The sequence below is a fragment of the Lucilia sericata genome, unplaced genomic scaffold, assembly GCF_015586225.1.
Source record: "Lucilia sericata isolate MDLA Ls3-8-SP2 unplaced genomic scaffold, ASM1558622v1 Contig000468F_arrow, whole genome shotgun sequence".
NCBI lineage: Eukaryota > Metazoa > Arthropoda > Insecta > Diptera > Calliphoridae > Lucilia > Lucilia sericata.
Window position 1 is genome coordinate 267,501 of NW_023994483.1, and position 21,110 is coordinate 288,610.

General features: G+C 32.8%; 4 protein-coding genes across 4 annotated transcripts in view; all 4 read left to right on the plus strand.

Moving 5' to 3' along the window:
- The window catches only part of LOC119605253 (zinc carboxypeptidase-like), a 2,944-nt gene extending 605 nt beyond the window's left edge, over window positions 1-2,339 (plus strand). The window contains 4 exon segments of the mRNA XM_037958239.1: window positions 1,155-1,660; window positions 1,721-2,017; window positions 2,080-2,216; window positions 2,218-2,339. Of these exon segments, the coding sequence (XP_037814167.1) occupies window positions 1,155-1,660; window positions 1,721-2,017; window positions 2,080-2,216; window positions 2,218-2,277 (1,000 nt within the window). The 3' untranslated portion in view covers window positions 2,278-2,339.
- Window positions 2,340-4,527: 2,188 nt separating this feature from the next.
- On the plus strand, window positions 4,528-6,194 carry LOC119605258 (zinc carboxypeptidase-like). The gene is made up of 5 exons (XM_037958249.1): window positions 4,528-4,727; window positions 4,799-4,935; window positions 4,991-5,490; window positions 5,549-5,845; window positions 5,914-6,194. Exons 1-5 carry the CDS (start codon window positions 4,569-4,571, stop codon window positions 6,108-6,110), a joined length of 1,290 nt encoding a protein of 429 aa, XP_037814177.1. The 5' UTR covers window positions 4,528-4,568; the 3' UTR covers window positions 6,111-6,194.
- Window positions 6,195-8,901: 2,707 nt separating this feature from the next.
- LOC119605257 (zinc carboxypeptidase) lies at window positions 8,902-12,220 on the plus strand. Its single transcript, XM_037958248.1, is given in 10 exon segments — window positions 8,902-9,166; window positions 9,232-9,368; window positions 10,936-11,267; window positions 11,270-11,290; window positions 11,293-11,315; window positions 11,459-11,552; window positions 11,615-11,740; window positions 11,743-11,900; window positions 11,902-11,911; window positions 11,973-12,220. Coding segments are annotated over 10 exon segments (1,287 nt in total). The 5' UTR covers window positions 8,902-8,974; the 3' UTR covers window positions 12,167-12,220.
- Window positions 12,221-18,626: 6,406 nt separating this feature from the next.
- Window positions 18,627-19,727, plus strand: LOC119605255. Its single transcript, XM_037958246.1, is given in 5 exon segments — window positions 18,627-18,943; window positions 19,010-19,142; window positions 19,145-19,302; window positions 19,363-19,470; window positions 19,550-19,727. Coding segments are annotated over 5 exon segments (510 nt in total). The 5' UTR covers window positions 18,627-18,877; the 3' UTR covers window positions 19,595-19,727.
- The last annotated feature ends 1,383 nt before the right edge of the window (window positions 19,728-21,110 follow it).

Sequence of the window (21,110 nt, forward strand, 5' to 3'; positions counted from 1 at the left end):
ATTTAACGAAAATTTTCTATAAATGAAAATCTTCTATAAAAAGAAAATTTAACGAAAATTTCCTATAAAAATTTCCTAACAAAATTTAGCGAAAATTTTTTATAAAAAGAAAATTCAGCGAAAATATTCTATAAAAGAAAATTTTCTATATAGGAAAATTTTCTATATAAGGAAAATTTATCGAAAATTTTCTATAAAAAGAAAATTGAACGAAAATTTTCCATAAAAAGAAAATTGAACGAAAATTTTCTATACATATAAGGAAATTTATCGAAAATTTTCTATATAAGGAAATTTATCGAAAATTTTCTATATAAGGAAAATTTATCGAAAATTTTCTATATAAGGAAAATTTATCGAAAATTTTCTATATAAGGAAAATTTTCTATATAAGGAAAATTTATCGAAAATTTTCTATATAAGGAAAATTTATCGAAAATTTTCTATATAAGGAAAATTTATCGAAAATTTTCTATATAAGGAAAATTTATCGAAAATTTTCTATATAAAGAAAATTTTTCGAAAATTTTCTATATAAGGAAAATTTATCGAAAATTTTCTATATAAGGAAAATTTATCGAAAATTTTCTATTAAAAGAAAATTTATCGAAAATTTTCTATAAAAAGGAAATTTATCTATAAAAAGAAAATTTATCGAAAATTTTCTATAAAAAGAAAATTTATCGAAAATTTTCTATAAAAAGAAAATTTATCGAAAATTTTCTATAAAAAGAAAATTTATCGAAAATTTTCTATAAAAAGAAAATTTATCGAAAATTTTCTATAAAAAGAAAATTTATCGAAAATTTTCTATAAAAAGAAAATTTATCGAAAATTTTCTATAAAAAGAAAATTTATCGAAAATTTTCTATAAAAAGAAAATTTATCGAAAATTTTCTATAAAAAGAAAATTTATCGAAAATTTTCTATAAAAGGAAAATTTATCGAAAATTTTCTATAAAAAGAAAATTTATCGAAAATTTTCTATAAAAAGAAAATTTATCGAAAATTTTCTATTAAAAGAAAATTTATCGAAAACTTCATCTAAAAAGGAAATTTAACAAAAATTTCTTCTAAAAGAAAATTTATCGAACATTTTACCAATTGAGAATAAATCGAAAATAAAATTTATCGAATAATTTCCATAAATCCAGTGTCTTAGAAGAAGAATGTCAACCTGAAACCCGTCAAACTAATATACAACGTAAGCGCTCCGACATGGATTGGACTCAGTACCATGATTTACCTGTCATTTATAGTTGGTTACAGAAATTAACCTCAAAACATCGCCGTTTAGTCAAACCCTATGTTATAGGTCGTTCTTATGAAAAACGTCCCATTAAGGCCATAAAAATTTCCGCTAAACCGGGTAATAAAGCCATTTTCGTAGAGTCCAATATACATGCCATCGAGTGGATTTCATCGGCCACCACTACCTGTTTCTTTGAGAATTTATTGAATTCTGAAGATCCCAATATGAAGAACTTATTAGAAAATTATGATTGGATATTTGTTCCCGTTTTGAATCCTGATGGTTTTGAGTACTCACACAATGTTGAGAGATTATGGCGTAAGAATCGTAGACCAACGGGTTTCCATAATGCCTCAGGTCCTTGTTATGGTATAGATATGAATCGTAATTTTGGCTATGGATGGGGAAGTAAGAGTGTAAATAAGTGTGATCTTAAGGAAAAGTAAAATATATATTTGAATTTTACAGTTAGTGGTTATAATTTTGATGTCCCCTGCGATCATTGGTATGGTGGTGCTAAACCCGACTCTGAGCCCGAAGTTCAGGCCTTAGAACGGTTTGTTAATAGCTTCGAAGATGGTTATATACGCATGTATTTAGCTTTTCATTCCTTTGGCAATTATGTGCTGTTACCTTATGGTCATACTAATACCGAATTTCCTCCCAATTATGATCAAATGATGCGTATAGCTAATGCTTTTGCTGATGCGGCTCGTGTGAAATATGGTACCGATTTCAAAAGTGGTGCTAGTGGTTTATTGAACTGTAAGTTGGAAATTTATTTTTCTTAATTTCAGTTTGAAATATTTGTTTTTCTTTTTATTAAGATCCTGTTTCTGGTTCTGCCAAGGATTGGGCTTATGGTGTTAAGAAAATACCTTTTACGGCTACTATTGAATTAAGAGATCGTGGTCAATATGGTTTCTTTTTGCCACCTTCTCAAATTAGAGAGGTCTGTGAGGAGGGTAACAGATGGTTTGGTGGCCATGGTGGATAAAGCTCAGAAAGAGGGATTATTTGATTAGAATCATCAAATAAGAAATAATGTCAAATAAAAATTTTAAACAAATATTGTTCAGATTTATTTAGTAAATATTTATGTATGTTAATGATTTATAAAATGTGTTGAGAGTCTTTTTATCTTTTTCGTTTACAGTAAAGCTGGTGGCATAAAGTACACATTTAACAAATGGTCTAAAGTGAGATCCCAATATATATATATATGTATATTAGATACTAAACATTATATAATTGTTTACTAAGTTCGAGATGGTATGGCCAATAACACAAACATAGATTTCAAACAAACTTTTCACAAATTGAATTGTAAAGTTTGTTTGCTTTCTAAGAAATCTACAGTTTAATATATTTCTGGGGAAATACCACTTTATACTAGCTATACCCTGTGTGCTTTGCTACCCTAGAAATAAGATACATAAATGAAAACCCACTTTACAATTTTGAAGATTCTAGCTCTAAGAGCACTGTTGTGGGAAGGGTATTATGCGTTTGTGCTGATGTTTGTAACACCCAAAAATACCCACCTTAAAGTATATCAATCGGCTTAGCATCACTTTCTGAGTCGAATTAGCTATGTCCGTCCGCCTGTGTGTTCATGTAAACCTTTAGCACACCCTACAGGTCGCAATTTTCAAGATAATTAGACGATATTGCACATACTCTTCTTTTGACCCAAGGACGAAGCCCATTGGAAATAGTTAAAATCGGTCCATTATTTCATATAGGCCCCATACAATGGGAGGTGCCACACCCACTGTAACTTGAAGACCCTAGGTTCGAAGTAACCTAAGTAAGTTCCTTTCAGGCAAGTTCCTTTCAGACAAAAGACACTGTAAAATTTTCCCTAAAATCGGTCCATTCATTTTCGAATCATCACAATAGTTTCTCTAGTTTTTGTCGGAATATAAACTTTCAGTCCAAAATCGAATTTTTCAAAGATTTACATTTGTTGACGCTAAACAGAAATTGGATGTTTAGGTTTTCAAAAAAAAAAAAAATCAAAATTTGTTGGAAAATAAAGGTGCTCACCGATTTTCAGACTATTGACTCAGCTTTTCAGAATCTTAGTTTTCAATTATGCCGGAAAGGAGCCTATTAACTTTTTACTCTAACATATAAATTGAAAAACGAATTGTTTGTTATAGAATCATTATTGGTAGAAAATAGAGATTTCCACCGATTTTCAAAATCATGGCTCAGATTTTCAGTTTAAGCACTCTTTTGTATGAATCGAAATCACGAACCCCTGACCGATAGACAAAAAATTTGATAGTAAACTAGAAATTTCCGAACTTTTACCGAAATCTCTTCATTTTATATTATGTTTCATCACACTCTTCAGATGCCTCGTAGCATTCCTTAGTATTTTGAAAAGAGGATGCTCGTATTTGTTGTTGTAACTGTTCAACTGTTACCGATATTTCCTTTCTGAGGAGAAAACTTTCGGTTGATAAAGCAGACGCTGAGTTGATAATATTAGGTCGGCTGAGACTCCAATTGTCTTTGGATATATCTATATAAAGAGGGTCATCTGTGAGAACTTGGTTCAATTATGAATCGAACTTTTTGGAACTCGAGAGAGTAAGTGATTTTGAATAAAAAAAAGATTTTTAATAGAAATAATAGTTGGTTGATGATCACTTAAGGTCTTGGACTTAATTTTAACTGCCGACATCGCTTATCGATATCTAGTAATGGGAAAAGTCGCTACAATCTTCAAACCTTTTAAGACATTTCGTAAAGGCAAGGAATTCCGCTGGGAAAATCATGTTGTGATCTGGGAGACGGTAGTAGATCTCGAGTTTTAAGTTCGCAATATATATACCTAGGTCCGAAAAAAAAGTGGAATTATGAAAAAAGTATATCGAGCACTTCATTCAAAGTTGTGAACTAATTTCTAATAATGGTATTTACATCGAGTCCCTTTACGTCACCGCAACATTCTAATGAAATATATAAATCTAATTAAACTTAATAATGCCATCTGTTATAAATGCTAAATACCATCTGAGATATTAAAATTTAGATACATATGTTCGTAAATTTAGAAATAAAGAACATATCACACGATGAAAATCGTAAAGCAATTAGAATATAAATTGATAAGAAAGTACTTTTAGAAAAAATGAGGAACACGTTTTAGAATTAATCGACTGAGATATAAAACTAAAGTATCACAACAAAAGAACTAAATAAACAAAATCTTTTTTCTCAATTGGATAAATTCATATAAAAGTATGAACTCGTAGCGTTATTAGAAACACAATTCGAACTGAAGGCAAACGTTGAAGACGAAATGAAGTTGCTATTAGTAGTTGTAGGGTTTTTGGGCCTTTTGGCGGTAAATGAAGCAAATCAATTCGCAGCACGCTATGATGACTTTAAGGTCTATCGGGTCAATGTTAAGGATGTACAACAATTTGCAGAATTTAGGAAATTGGGCAATCATTTACCGGTAAGTGGGGGGAAATTGTAATTATTAAGGTTCCAAAATAACTTAAAGAACATGTTTTTATTAATTTCTAGTTGCGCTATTTAAATGAACTTAAGGGTCCGGGACACACTTATGATGTTGTCATTGATCCCGCCAACCAACATAATTTGGAATCCCAATTACGTTTTCTGGAATTGGATTACTCTTGTGTTATAGAAGATTTACAAAGGTATGTTGAAAACTTTAAAGTTTTATGGTCTCGTTATCATGTATTTTCTTTACAGTGTCATAGAAGAAGAGTCCCAGGCCCTAACTCGCTCTATGCAACGCACCAATGTCGAAATGGATTGGACACAATATCACGATTTGCCTGTTATTTATAATTGGTTACAAAAATTAAATGCCAAAAATCCCAAATTAGTTAAATCCTATGTTATAGGTCGTTCTTATGAACAGCGACCCATTAGAGCTGTGAAAATTTCCTCAAAACCTGGTAATAAAGCCATATTCGTAGAGTCCAATATACACGCTATCGAGTGGATTTCATCGGCCACCACTACCTGTTTCTTTGAGAATTTACTCAATTCTGAAGATCCCAATATGAAGAACTTATTAGAAAACTATGATTGGATATTTGTACCCGTTTTGAATCCCGATGGTTTTGAGTACTCACACAATGTGGAGAGATTATGGCGTAAGAATCGTAGACCCACTGGTTTCTATAATGCCTCGGGAGCCTGTTATGGTATAGATATGAATCGTAATTTTGATTTCGAATGGGGAGGTAAGATATCGATTATAAGGTATTTTCTTTACATTGAAATAATTGATTTATTTTCTAGTTAATGGTTATAATTTTGATGTTCCTTGTGATCATTGGTATGGTGGTGCTAAACCCGATTCTGAGCCTGAAATTATTGCCTTGCAAAGTTTTGTTAATAGTTTTGAAGATGATTATATACGCATGTATTTAGCTATTCATTCCTTTGGCAATTATGTGCTTTTACCTTATGGTCATACCAGCATAGAATTCCCTCCTAATTATGATCAAATGATGCGTATAGCTAGCGCCTTTGCTGATGGTGCTCGTGTTAAATATGGCACCGATTTCTTAAGTGGTGCCAGTGGTTTATTAAACTGTAAGTTTAACAACAACTTTATTTCTTCAAATGTTTATCTTACATATTTCTTTTTTTATTTCCATTAGATCCAGTTTCGGGTTCTGCTAAGGATTGGGCTTATGGCGTTAAGAAAATACCCTTTACTGCCACCATTGAACTACGTGATCGCGGTCAATATGGTTTCTTTCTGCCTCCATCTCAAATTGTAGAGGTCTGTGAGGAAGTTACTGACGGTCTGGTAGCCATGATGGAAAAAGCCAAAGAAGAGGGTCTATTTGATTAGGTGCCGAAATACAATAACGACGACGAACTGTTTTAGAAGATATTAACTACATGTTTAAATAAATAAAAAAATTAAAACACACGACTGGTGGTCTTGCTTATTTTGCTAACTTTCTATCGTACGTCTACAAATCTGCTAGGTTTTTTACTAACTCTGACAATAAAATGCTTTGCAAATAAAAATATTAACCACCTCAATATAAATTAAGCACTAAAGAAAGCAAACACCAGTTATTTTTTAACCAAATTGAGTTGGCATAGGTCGGTCAACATTCTTCCAACACATGGTTAAAGAAATAAATTTTAAAACCTATTGTAAAGATTTGTTTATTTGCTATATTAAATAACTTAAAGATGTTTATTTAACAGACAAATAAATAAATTACAGGGGTAATCCCAAACATATGATACAGATTTTACAGTTTAAGATTAAAATATAATCAGTGAATAGAAACAGTTATTAAAATTTAAATCTCACACTCGTTTAAATGGCAAAACCTCAATCCCCCGAAAATCGAGGCCCTTTAAACTTAAAACCTTTAAACTAGTTCAGTTCTAGTTTAGTTCTAGTTCAGTCCTAGTTCAGTTCTAGTTCAGTTCTAGTTCAGTTCTAGTTCAGTTCTAGTTCAGTTCTAGTTCAGTTCTAGTTCAGTTCTAGTTTAGTTCTAGTTCAGTTCTAGTTCAGTTCTAGTTCAGTTCTAGTTGAGTTCTAGTTCAGTTCTAGTTCAGTTCTAGTTCAGTTCTAGTTCAGTTCTAGTTCAGTTCTAGTTCAGTTCTAGTTCAGTTCTAGTTCAGTTCTAGTTCAGTTCTAGTTCAGTACTAGTTCAGTTCTAGTTCAGTTCTAGTTCAGTTCTAGTTCAGTTCTAGTTCAGTTCTAGTTCAGTTTCTAGTTCAGTTCTAGTTCAGTTCTAGTTCTAGTTCAGTTCTAGTTCAGTTCTAGTTCGTTCTAGTTCAGTTCTAGTTCAGTTCTAGTTCAGTTCTAGTTCAGTTCTAGTTCAGTTCTAGTTCAGTTCTAGTTCAGTTCTAGTTCAGTTCTAGTTCAGTCAGTTCTAGTTCAGTTCTAGTTCAGTTCTAGTTCAGTTCTATTCAGTTAATCAGTTCTAGTTCAGTTCTAGTTCAGTTCTAGTTCAGTTCTAGTTCAGTTCTAGTTCAGTTCTAGTTCAGTTCTAGTTCAGTTCTAGTTCAGTTCTAGTTCAGTTCTAGTTCAGTTCTAGTTCAGTTCTAGTTCAGTTCTAGTTCAGTTCTAGTTCAGTTCTAGTTCAGTTCTAGTTCAGTTCTAGTTCAGTTCTAGTTCAGTTCTAGTTCAGTTCTAGTTCAGTTCTAGTTCAGTTCTAGTTCAGTTCTAGTTCAGTTCTAGTTCAGTTCTAGTTCAGTTCTAGTTCAGTTCTAGTTCAGTTCTAGTTCAGTTCTAGTTCAGTTCTAGTTCAGTTCTAGTTCAGTTCTAGTTCAGTTCTAGTTCTAGTTCTAGTTCAGTTCTAAGTTCAGTTATAGTTCAGTTCTAGTTCAGTTCTAGTTCAGTTCTAGTTCAGTTCTAGTTCAGTTCTAGTTCAGTTCTAGTTCAGTTCTAGTTCAGTTCTAGTTCAGTTCTAGTTCAGTTCTAGTTCAGTCTAGTTCAGTTCTAGTTCAGTTCTAGTTACAGTTCTAGTTCAGTTCTAGTTCAGTTCTAGTTCCAGTTCTAGTTCAGTTCTAGGTTCTAGTTCTAGTTCTGTTCTAGTTCTAGTCTAGTTCAGTTCTAGTTTAGTTCTAGTTCAGTTCTAGTTCAGTTCTAGTTCATTCTAGTTCAGTTCAGTTCTAGTTCGTTCTAGTTCAGTTCTAGTTCAGTTCTAGTGCAGTTCTAGTTCAGTTCTTTCTAGTTCTGTTCTAGTTCTGTTCTAGTTCTGTTCTAGTTCTGTTCTAGTTCGTTCACTTCTAGTTCAGTTCTAGTTCAGTTCTAGTTCAGTTCTAGTTCAGTTTAGTTCAGTTCTAGTTCAGTTCTAGTTCAGTTCTAGTTCAGTTCTAGTTCAGTTCTAGTTCAGTTCTAGTTCTGTTCTAGTTCTGTTCTAGTTCTGTTCTAGTTTCTGTTCTAGTTCTGTTTAGTTCAGTTCTAGTTCAGTTCTAGTCAGTTCTAGTTAAGTTCTAGTTCAGTTCTAGCTCAGTTCTAGTTCAGTTCTAGTTCTGTTCTAGTTCTGGTTCTAGTTCTGTTCTAGTTCTGTTCTAGTTCTGTACTAGTCTAGTTTTAGTCCAGTTCTAGTTCTGTTCTAGTTCTACTCTAGTTCTGCTATAGTTCTGCTCAAGTTCTGTTCTAGTTCTGTTCTAGTTCTGTTCTAGTTCTGTTCTAGTTCTGTTCTAGTTCTGTTCTAGTTCGTTCTAGTTCTGTTCTAGTTCTGTTCTAGTTCTGTTCTAGGTCTGTTCTAGTTCAGTTCTAGTTTATTCCTATTTCTGTTCTAGTTTGGCTCTAATTCACACTGCTTTATCGACATTAATTTGTACTAAATTCTTTATATTGGCCAACTCTGATACGGGATCTCTGTTAATTAGTGTTAAATAGTAAAAGATATGTTGTGCAGAATGTTAAATAACAACCCACTTACTAACAAGAGTCAGCAGTTAGTGTTTTAACATTTTTCTGTACTCTTAGATATGAACCTATTCAATACAAAACTTAATTAGCCAAAACACCTAAATAACTGTCTGTAATCTAAATTACTTTGAGAATACGGGCACTTGAAATTCAAAATAAATAATCAATTCTTTTTCACCAAATACCATAAAACTTGTATATAAAATAAATAAAAAAATAAGTTAAGAGTTCAAGAAATCCACTTTAAAAATTCAGTAGCTGTTTGATAATTGCGGCACTAGGTTCTTTAACGTTTTACGAGAAAAATGTTTAGAAGTGGTTATAGTAAACCACTTGTGGCTCTAGTACTTCTGGTTAATTTAACTTTAGCAGCCGTTGTTGTACCCAAGGATCAGGAAGAGCAGCCTATGCGTTATGATAACTACAAAGTTTATAAAGTAAAAATTGATAATGTTGAACAATATAATCAAGTGATGGCTCTAGAAGGTGAATTGGAGGTAGGAGAGTGAAAATTTAAAATAAAGGGAAAATAGCAATTAAATTTGTTTCTTTTCTATCCTAGCTGGATTTTTGGAATGACGTTCATAATTTTGGCGAATCGTTTGATATTATGGTTAAACCTGATTTACAGCAGAAATTTGAAGAGATTTTAGTGCAAAGTAACATTGTTTATGAAATTAAAATTCAAAATGTTCAAAGGTATGAGCAACATAAATGTATATTTGGATCATTCATGTGGTATAAGAATTTCAGTTTTAGATCAGTTCTAGTTATGTTCTAGTTTAGTTCAGTTTTAGATCAGTTCTAGTTCAGTTCTAGTTCAGTTCTAGTTCAGTTCTAGTTCTAGTTCAGTTCTATTTCAGTTCTAGTTCAGTTCTAGTTCAGTTCTAGTTCAGTTCTAATTCAGTTCTAGTCCAGTTCTAGTTCAGTTCTAGTTCAGTTCTAGTTCAGTTTCAGTTCAGTTCTAGTTCAGTTCTAGTTCAGTTCTAGTTCAGTTCTAGTTCAGTTCTAGTTTCAGTTCTATTCAGTTCTAGTTCAGTTCTAGTTCAGTTCTAGTTCAGTTCTAGTTCAGTTCTAGTTCAGTTCTAGTTCAGTTCTAGTTCAGTTCTAGTTCAGTTCTAGTTCAGTTCTAGTTCAGTTCTAGTTCAGTTCTAGTTCAGTTCTAGTTCAGTTCTAGTTCAGTTCTAGTTCAGTTCTAGTTCAGTTCTAGTTCAGTTCTAGTTCAGTTCTAGTTCAGTTCTAGTTCATTCTAGTTCAGTTCTAGTTCAGTTCTAGTTCAGTTCTAGTTCAGTTCTAGTTCAGTTCTAGTTCTTTCTGTTCTAGTTCTTCTAGTTCAGTTCTAGTTCAGTTCTAGTTCAGTTCTAGTTCAGTTATAGTTCAGTTCTAGTTCAGTTCTAGTTCAGTTCTAGTTCAGTTCTAGTTCAGTTCTAGTTCAGTTCTAGTTCAGTCTAGTTCAGTTCTAGTTCAGTTTAGTTCAGTTCTAGTTCAGTTCTAGTTCAGTTCTAGTTCAGTTCTAGTTCAGTTCTCTAGTTCAGTTCTAGTTCAGTTCTAGTTCAGTTCTAGTTCAGTTCTAGTTCAGTTCTAGTTCAGTTCTAGTTCAGTTCTAGTTCAGTTCTAGTTCAGTTCTAGTTCAGTTCTAGTTCAGTTCTAGTTCAGTTCTAGTTCAGTTCTAGTTCAGTTCTAGTTCAGTTCTAGTTCAGTTCTAGTTCAGTTCTAGTTCAGTTCTAGTTCAGTTCTAGTTCAGTTCTATTCAGTTCAGTTCAGTTCTAGTTCAGTTCTAGTTCAGTTCTAGTTCAGTTGTCTAGTCAGTTCTAGTTCAGTTCTAGTTCAGTTCTAGTTCAGTTCTAGTTCAGTCTATTCAGTTCTAGTTCAGTTCTAGTTCAGTTCTAGTTAAGTTGCCTATTTCCGTTCTTTTCAGTTCTATTTCAGTTCTATTTCAGTTCTATTTCAGTTCTATTTCAGTTCTAGTTCAGTTCTATTTCTGTTCTAGTTCTGTTCTAGTTCAGTTCTAGTTCTGTTCTAGTTCAGTTCTAGTTCAGTTATAGTTCAGTTATAGTTCAGTTCTAGTTCAGTTTCTAGTTCAGTTCTAGTTCAGTTCTAGTTCAGTTCTAGTTCAATTCTAGTTCAATTCTAGTCAGTTCTAGTTCAGTTCTAGTTCAGTTCTAATTCAGTTCTAGTTCAGTTCTAGTTCTAGTTCTAGTTTCAGTTCTAGATCAGTTCTATTCGCAAAATCCTATTGATTTCAAATATTTTTTATTTTTTCCAGTCTAATCGATAACGAACAACCAAAAACTAGATCTTCCACGGGCATGGATTGGGAAAATTTCCACACTCTCGATGAAATCTATGAATGGTTAGATATGATTGCTGAACGTTATCCCGATATTGTAACACCCTTCGATATTGGTTATTCCTATGAGGGACGTTTAATTAAAGGTATAAAAATCTCCTATAAACCGGGTAACAAGGCTGTATTCATAGAATCCAATATACATGCTAGAGAATGGATTACTTCTGCCACGATTACCTACATTATTGATGAGTTATTGGTACCACGTAATCCTGGTGTAAGAAAAATTGCCGAAAGTGTTGACTGGTGGATATACCAGTATTAAATGTTGATGGTTTGTGTACTCACATGAAGTGGTAAGTGTGTTAGTGGTACAAATAAATTTGATAAGATTTCGATAAGACTTGTTATTCTATTAAATAAGTGCTTTCAATTAAATGTTATCAATGAAAATACTTATTGAATAATTTCGATTATCATTACTTAATACTTTTTTTAGAATCGTATGTGGCGTAAATCTAGATTGCCCTCTGATCCTACCGGCAAATGTATTGGCACCGATCTGAATCGTAATTTCGATTTCTTATGGATGTGTAAGTTAGCTGATCTTTCAAAACTAAACGTTATTAAAACATTATTTTCTTTACTACTCTAGTAACTGGTGCCTCTTCGGATCCTTGTTCCGAAACCTATGCTGGTCCTTCGGCCGAATCTGACCAGGAAATCAAACAAATGTTGCAATTTATTAACAATACCATACCCGAAGATACCATTAAGATTTATATTCGTTGCACTCCTATGGCCAATACGTTTTATCACCCTGGGGCCATACTGATACCGAATTCCCTGAGCATTACGAACAAATGATGCATGTTGCCAAGGGTTATGCTGATGCTTTATATCGTAGATATAAAACCGTTTTCACTTATGGTTCAAGTGCTAACTACTTTATGTACGTTTGATTCCGTTATCATTAGCATGTTTTTTGTTCATACATTTTCACCTTCTTTCAGACAAAGTTTCGGGCTCCGGAAAGGAGTGGGCTTATGGCGTAAAAGGTATTCCTATTCCTTACACCATAGAACTGCGTGATAAGGGTGAATATGGTTTCGTTCTACCTCCAGAAATGATTCTGCCAGTAGCTAAAGAAGTTTTAGATGGTTTTGTAGGCATGATTAATGCAGCACAGGAGATTAATATTGTATAATTTAAATGGCTTAATATTATGTACTATTTTATAATAAAACGAATTTGAAAATTATTTATTTGCCCATAGTTATTCTCGACTTTCAGATGACTCATTTTGAACAGAATTCAGATAATATTTCCATGAGATCTAATTACAAAAATCTTAACAAAATTAGTCATTTGAAGTACTTCTCAATATGGAGAAGGTTTAAAAAGCCTTAGCAGTTAGAAAATTTATACATATTTCAGCTTTAGTTCAGATCTCTTACCGATTCGATTTTTGGTTCATCTTCTGCTATAGTTCCGTTCTAGTTTAGTTCAATTCTAGTTCTGTTTTAGTTCAGTTCTAGTTCAGTTCTAGTTCAGTCCTAATTCAGTTCTAATTCAGTCTACTAGTTCTAGTTCAGTTTCTAGTTCAGCTTTAGTTCTGTTCTAGTTCAGTTCTAGTTCAAGTTCTAGTTCAGTTCTAGTTTCAGTTCTAGTCAGTTCTAGTTCATTCTAGTTCAGTTCTAGTTCAGTTCTAGTTCAGTTCTAGTTCAGTTCTAGTTCAGTTCTAGTTCAGTTCTAATTCAGTTCTAGTTCAGTTCTACTGAAGTTCTAGTTCAGCTCTAGTTCAGCTTTAGTTCTGTTCAGTTCAGTTCTAGTTCATTCTAGTCAAGTTCTAGTTCAGTTCTAGTTCAGTTCTAGTTCAGTTCTAGTTCAGTTCTAGTTCAGTTCTAGTTCAGTTCTAGTTCAGTTCTAATTCAGTTCTAGTTCAGTTCTAGTTCAGTTCTAGTTCAGTTCTAGTTCAGTTCAAGTTCAGTTCTAGTTCAGTTCTAGTTCAGTTCTAGTTCAGTTCTAGTTCAGTTCTAGTTCAGTTCTAGTTCAGTTCTAGTTCAGTTCTAGTTCAGTTCTAGTTCAGTTCTAGTTCAGTTCTAGTTCAGTTTCTAGTTCAGTTCTAGTTCAGTTCTAGTTCAGTTCTAGTTCAGTTCTAGTTCAGTTCTAGTTCAGTTTTCTAGTTCAGTTCTAGTTCAGTTCTAGTTCAGTTCTAGTTCAGTTCTAGTTCAGTTCTAGTTCAGTTCTAGTTCAGTTCTAGTTCAGTTCTAGTTCAGTTCTAGTTCAGTTCTAGTTCAGTTCTAGTTCAGTTCTAGTTCAGTTCTAGTTCAGTTCTAGTTCAGTTCTAGTTCAGTTCTAGTTCAGTTCTAGTTCAGTTCTAGTTCAGTTCTAGTTCAGTTCTAGTTCAGTTCTAGTTCAGTTCTAGTTCAGTTCTAGTTCAGTTCTAGTTCAGTTCTAGTTCTAGTTCAGTTCTAGTTCAGTTCTAGTTCAGTTCTAGTTCAGTTCTAGTTCAGTTCTTGTTCTAGTTCAGTTCTAGTTCAGTTCTAGTTCAGTTCTAGTTCAGTTCTAGTTCAGTTCTAGTTCAGTTCTAGTTCAGTTTTAGTTCAGTTCTAGTTCAGTTCTAGTTCAGTTCTAGTTCAGTTCTAGTTCAGTTCTAGTTCAGTTCTAGTTCAGTTCTAGTTCAGTTCTAGTTCAGTTCTAGTTCAGTTCTAGTTCAGTTCTAGTTCAGTTCTAGTTCAGTTCTAGTTCAGTTCTAGTTCAGTTCTAGTTCAGTTCTAGTTCAGTTCTAGTTCAGTTCTAGTTCAGTTCTAGTTCAGTTCTAGTTCAGTTCTAGTTCTAAGAGATATGATAAAATCTTAAAACCCTAAATTTTTAACCATATTTTCGGTTATATTTTGAACATGCAGTTCTTTTTATAGGCCTTTCATTATTAAAATTTTTTATTTATCGATGCATTTTCTACAGAAAACTTTTAACTTATTAACGTATTAAGAATTTTCTATCGAAAATTGCACAATTATCGATATATCTATAATTTTGTTTTAGTATAGATTGTTTTCAATATTTCGCAATCAATTTACTATTTTCAAAGTTATCTTCTTGAATCAAATATTGTAAAATTTTACATTATTTATCTAACTAAAAAAAAAATTAAAATGAGGGTGCTGAAAATCTCAAACGCCTTACACTACTTGACACATATGTCATATACATATTTATTTTTTTTTTCAAAAAGTGTGAAAATATTGATAAAACCCCCCTTTAAACTAATGACGCGGTTTAACAAAGTGCTGTAGTGATATGGCCCACATGTAAATGCAACGTTTGCCACATGTGTCCTGGCTGCCTATATTAAATAGAGTCGTGCTTATCAGTGTAGCTACTCGCTCGTGCATTGTTAGTGAATTTTAAAAATAAAAAACAAAAAAACTATTTATATTTAAATTTTAAAACAAACATACAACTTTGTTTTTTTGTTCAAAAAACTACTAAAGAAATTTAATTTTTAATTATAGGTCAACATACGATATTTCAGTTAATTTGTTATAATTAAAAGTATTTATATAGGTTTCCTGTTATACATTTTAAAATCACTATCACTGAGTTTTTACTGATGTTGGAAACGCACAAAACCAATTTGAAAATTGGATTATAATCACTTTCTGGGATGTCTCTCCTTCCATACAAAAAATATATTGTATTCAAAGTTCTAATTCAAATCTAGTTCAGTTCTAGTTCGGTTCTAGTTCAGTTCTAGTTCAGTTCTAGTTCTAGTTCAGTTCTAGTTCAGTTCTAGTTCAGTTCTAGTTCAGTTCTAGTTCAGTACTAGTTCAGTTCTAGTTCAGTTCTAGTTCAGTTCTAGTTCAGTTCTAGTTCAGTTCTAGTTCAGTTCTAGTTCAGTTCTAGTTCAGTTCTAGTTCAGTTCTAGTTCAGTTCTAGTTCAGTTCTAGTTCAGTTCTAGTTCTAGTTCAGTTCTAGTTCAGTTCTAGTTCAGTTCTAGTTCAGTTCTAGTTCAGTTCTAGTTCAGTTCTAGTTCAGTTCTAGTTCAGTTCTAGTTCAGTTCTAGTTCAGTTCTAGTTTTCTAGTTTAGTTCTAGTTCAGTTCTAGTTCAGTTCTAGTTCAGTTCTAGTTCAGTTCTAGTTCAGTTCTAGTTCAGTTCTAGTTCAGTTCTAGTTCAGTTCTAGTTCAGTTCTAGTTCAGTTCTAGTTCAGTTCTAGTTCAGTTCTAGTTCAGTTCTAGTTCAGTTCTAGTTCTAGCTCAGTTCTAGTTCTAGTTCAGTTCTAGTTCAGTTCTAGTTCTAGCTCAGTTCTAGTTCTAGCTCAGTTCTAGTTCAGTTCTAGTTCAGTTCTAGTTCAGTTCTAGTTCAGTTCTAGTTCAGTTCTAGTTCAGTTCTAGTTCAGTTCTAGTTCAGTTCTAGTTCAGTTCTAGTTCAGTTCTAGTTCAGTTCTAGTTCAGTTCTAGTTCAGTTCTAGTTCAGTTCTAGTTCAGTTCTTCAGTTCTAGTTCTAGCTCAGTTCTAGTTCAGTTCTAGTTCAGTTCTAGTTCAGTTCTAGTTCAGTTCTAGTTCAGTTCTAGTTCAGTTCTAGTTCAGTTCTAGTTCAGTTCTAGTTCAGTTCTAGTTCAGTTCTAGTTCAGTTCTAGTTCAGTTCTAGTTCAGTTCTAGTTCAGTTCTAGTTCAGTTCTAGTTCAGTTCTAGTTCAGTTCTAGTTCAGTTCTAGTTCAGTTCTAGTTCAGTTCTAGTTCAGTTCTAGTTCAGTTCTAGTTCAGTTCTAGTTCAGTTCTAGTTCAGTTCTAGTTCAGTTCTAGTTCAGTTCTAGTTCAGTTCTAGTTCAGTTCTAGTTCAGTTCTAGTTCAGTTCTAGTTCAGTTCTAGTTCAGTTCTAGTTCAGTTCTAGTTCAGTTCTAGTTCAGTTCTAGCTCAGTTCTAGTTCAGTTCTAGTTCAGTTCTAGTTCAGTTCTAGTTCAGTTCTAGTTCAGTTCTAGTTCAGTTCTAGTTCAGTTCTAGTTCAGTTCTAGTTCAGTTCTAGTTCAGTTCTAGTTCAGTTCTAGTTCAGTTCTAGTTCAGTTCTAGTTCAGTTCTAGTTCAGTTCTAGTTCAGTTCTAGTTCAGTTCTAGTTCAGTTCTAGTTCAGTTCTAGTTCAGTTCTAGTTCAGTTCTAGTTCAGTTCTAGTTCAGTTCTAGTTCAGTTCTAGTTCAGTTCTAGTTCAGTTCTAGTTCAGTTCTAGTTCAGTTCTAGTTCAGTTTAGTTCAGTTCTAGTTCAGTTCTAGTTCAGTTCTAGTTCAGTTCTAGTTCAGTTCTAGTTCAGTTCTAGTTCAGTTCTAGTTAGTTCAGTTCAGTTCTAGTTCAGTTCAGTTCTAGTTCAGTTCAGTTCAGTTCTAGTTCAGTTCTAGTTCAGTTCTAGTTCTAGTTCAGTCTAGTTCAGTTCTAGTTCAGTTCTAGTTCAGTTCTAGTTCAGTTCTAGTTCAGTTCTAGTTCAGTTCTAGTTCAGTTCAGTTCAGTTCAGTTCAGTTCAGTTCAGTTCTAGTTCAGTTAGTTCAGTTCTAGTTCAGTTCTAGTTCAGTTCTAGTTCAGTTCTAGTTCAGTTCTAGTTCAGTTAGTTCAGTTCTAGTTCAGTTCAGTTCTAGTTCAGTTCTAGTTCTAGTTCAGTTCTAGTTCAGTTCTAGTTCAGTTCTAGTTCAGTTCTAGTTCAGTTCTAGTTCAGTTCTAGTTCAGTTCTAGTTCAGTTCTAGTTCAGTTCTAGTTCAGTTCTAGTTCAGTTCTAGTTCAGTTCTAGTTCAGTTCTAGTTCAGTTCTAGTTCAGTTCTAGTTCAGTTCTAGTTCAGTTCTAGTTCAGTTCTAGTTCAGTTCTAGTTCAGTTCTTTCAGTTCTAGTTCAGTTCTAGTTCAGTTCTAGTTCAGTTCCAGTTCAGTTCTAGTTTCAGTTCTAGTTCAGTTCTAGTTCAGTTCTAGTTCAGTTCTAGTTCAGTTCTAGTTCAGTTCTAGTTCAGTTCTAGTTCAGTTCTAGTTCAGTTCTAGTTCAGTTCTAGTTCAGTTCTAGTTCAGTTCTAGTTCAGTTCTAGTTCAGTTCTAGTTCTAGTTCAGTTCTAGTTCTAGTTCAGTTCTAGTTCTAGTTCAGTTCTAGTTCAGTTCTAGTTCAGTTCTAGTTCAGTTCTAGTTCAGTTCTAGTTCAGTTCTAGTTCAGTTCTAGTTCAGTTCTAGTTCAGTTCGTTCAGTTCTAGTTCAGTTCTAGTTCAGTTCTAGTTCAGTTCTAGTTCAGTTCTAGTTCAGTTCTAGTTCAGTTCTAGTTCAGTTCTAGTTCAGTTCTAGTTCAGTTCTAGTTCAGTTCTAGTTCAGTTCTAGTTCAGTTCTAGCTCAGTTCTAGTTCAGTTCTAGTTCAGTTCTAGTTCAGTTCTAGTTCAGTTCTAGTTCAGTTCTAGTTCAGTTCTAGTTCAGTTCTAGTTCAGTTCTAGTTCAGTTCAGTTCTAGTTCAGTTCTAGTTCAGTTCTAGTTCAGTTCTAGTTCAGTTCAGTAGTTCTAGTTCAGTTCTAGTTCAGTTTCTTAGTGGTCTAGTTCAGTTCTAGTTCAGTTCTAGTTCAGTTCTAGTTCAGTTCTAGTTCAGTTCTAGTCAGTTCTAGTTCAGTTCTAGTTCTAGTTCAGTTCTAGTTCTAGTTCAGTTCTAGTTCAGTTCTAGTTCAGTTCTAGTTCAGTTCTAGTTCAGTTCTAGTTCAGTTCTAGTTCAGTTCTAGTTCAGTTCTAGTACAGTTCTAGTTCAGTTCTAATTCAGTTCTAATTCAGTTCTAGTTGAGTTCTAATTCTAGTTCAGTTCTACTTCAGTTTCTAGGTCAGTTCTAAATCAGTTACACATCAACAAAATTTCCTAAAATTAAACATTTTATTCAAATGGAATTTCTATGTTATTTAAAGCAATTTATTAAACCAAAATAAAATTAGATTAATTCGGATTAAACGATAAGTTTGTCTGGTCAAATGCATTATATTTTGATTTTGAAAAGCTCAGATTAAATACATATTTTTTTATCGAAAGTGAAGAATTAGGAAATGAATAAGCTAATTTCCATATTATTAAAATTTCGGTAATACAATTTCATTTTGTATTTAAATGCTCTGATCAGATTATTTTTAATTAAAAAATCATTATAATTTTGTAAATGACATTTTCACCTAAAAAGTATTTACTTTTAGAGCAAAATGTACAATTATTAAACACATTTTTTAGGTATATTTTAAAATTTAATGAATACCAAGTGGTAATCAAAAAATATTTTATCAAATTTATTGATCTTAAATTATATTTGAATAATATTTATTTTTATAAACAATAAGTAGCACGTTAATTTATAATTAAGATTAACCCATTAAGGGGGAATTGTAAGTTCTAGATCAATGTTATATGGGGAATTGGAAAAGTGATGTTATTAAACCAACTAGTGATAAATTTGATCGCTTATGACCAAGAGGTAATGATCATGAAATTAAAATTGAAGTAAAAACAATTTAACACAACTCAGGGGTTAAACAACAAATATGTAACAGAGATTTTAGTTAGTAAGTTCTATAATATTTCCTACATATAGTTTAGCTCGTGTTTTTAAAAATTGTCAGACACAAATATGTATTTTATTTAAATACTCATGCATTAAATTTAGTAAATTTTTCTGAAAAATTTCGAAAAATCATTTTGGTGATGAACAATAGAGCTGAACGATCAGAGATTGTGAAAGTTAAATAGCGCATAATAGAAAAATAATTGTAAACCAAATTAAAAAGCTTTTATTCCAACAAATGACCTAAAAGTCAAAAGTCCACACGAAAAAAATCCTATATAAACAAATAACAAATTGGAAAATATGCAACATTATTTGGGAATACTACGTTAAGGCAAACGATCAACGGTTCTAAAATACTTAATAAGTTAAAATGTTTCAAAAACAAGTTTTAAGTTTATTATTTGTGGCGGCTGTCATTAATGTGGCATTGGCTTGTGTAAGTTGGCTGAAGGATTAAAAGTTAAAAATTGTTAAAAAAAATATATTTGAAATTTTACTACAGAATGGCTACAAGGCCCGTATAATAAAGGCCGAAAATTGTGCCGGTCCTGATGCTGTTATAACAATTGAAGAAGGTTTCTCGGTGAAACTGAATAAAAAATGTGAAATTGTACCCACTGGCTGTGTAATCAATAAGCTTTCACCACCGCTACCTCTAAATTCAAGGTGGTCAAAGATGGCGTATTGCTGAAAGAGGGTAAATTGGATATGTGTTCTATGGCTGATCATGCTACCGGAGAGGTTAAGGAATATCTAAAATTATTCGGTGCTCCTGCTTCCTGTCCCGTCGAGGATGTAAATTATATTTGTGTATAAAATAGGACTGTGTAATTTTATAACATTATTTTATTACAGGGCAAAGTTTGTGCCAATGATCACACAGTTGATCTTTCCAAGTACAAAGCTCTCTTGAGTATGGCACGTGGCAATATTGTTATCGATTCAGATATTGAACATGACACCGTAAGTTATTATTGCATGAGTTTTTGTGATCATGTCATGCAACGGATTTTAACAATGTGGTTTTATTTGTTTTATCTAGGGTAAATCGTGCTTCCATGTTGAATTGGAAATTACCAAGGGATAGAGGAAATATCCAGCTCATTAATAGAACAGCTTATTTTTTTAAATTTATTCATACATTAAATGTGACAATGTTAATTCAATAAATAGTGTTAAAATAGATATTGCAAAAATAAACTACTAGAATTCAAACAAACAAAAAAAACCATTAACATTTAATGAACTAGAACTGATCTAGAACTGAACTAGAACCTGAAACTAGAACTGAACTAGAACTGAACTAGAACTGAACTAGAACGTAACTAGAACTGAACTCGAACTGAACTAGAACAGAAATAGAACTGAACTAGAACTGACTAGAAACTGAACTAGAACTGAAACTAGAACTGAACTAGAACTGAACTAGAACTGAATACTGAACTAGAACTGAACTAGAACTGAACTAGAACTGAACTAGAACTGAACTAGAACTGAACTAGAACTGAACTAGAACTGAACTAGAACTGAACTAGAACTGAACTAGAACTGAACTAGAACTGAACTAGAACTGAACTAGAACTGAACTAGAACTGAACTAGAACTGAACTAGAACTGAACTAGAACTGAACTAGAACTGAACTAGAACTGAACTAGAACTGAACTAGAACTGAACTAGAACTGAACTAGAACTGAACTAGAACTGAACTAGAACTGAACTAGAACTGAACTAGAACTGAACTAGAACTGAACTAGAACTGAAGTAGAACTGAACTAGAACTGAACGAACTGAACTGAACTAGAACTGAACTAGAACTGAACTAGAACTGAACTAGAACTGAACTAGAACTGAACTAGAACTGAACTAGAACTGAACTAGAACTGAACTAGAACTGAACTAAAACTGAACTAGAACTGAACTAGAACTGAACTAGAACTGAACTAGAACTGAACTAGAACTGAACTAGAACTGAACTAGAACTGAACTAGAACTGAACTAGAACTGAACTAGAACTGAACTAGAACTGAACTAGAACTGAACTAGAACTGAACTAGAACTGAACTAGAACTGAACTAGAACTGAACTAGAACTGAACTAGAACTGAACTAGAACTGAACTAGAACTGAACTAGAACTGAACTAGAACTGAACTAGACTGAACTAGAGCTGAACTAGAACTGAACTAGAACTGAACTAGAACTGAACTAGAACTGAACTAGAACTGAACTAGAACTGAACTAGAACTGAACTAGAACTGAACTAGAACTGAAAACTAGAACTGAACTAGAACTGAACTAGAACTGAACTAGAACTGAACTAGAACTGAACTAGAACTGAACTAGAACTGAACTAGAACTGAACTAGAACTGAACTAGAACTGAACTAGAACTGAACTAGAACTGAACTAGAACTGAACTAGAACTGAACTAGAACTGAACTAGAACTGAACTAGAACTGAACTAGAAACTGAACTAGAACTGAACTAGAACTGAACTAGAACTGAACTAGAACTGAACTAACGAACTAGAACTGAACTAGAACTGAACTAGAACTGAACAGAACTGAACTAGAACTGAACTAGAACTGACGAACTAGAACTGAAC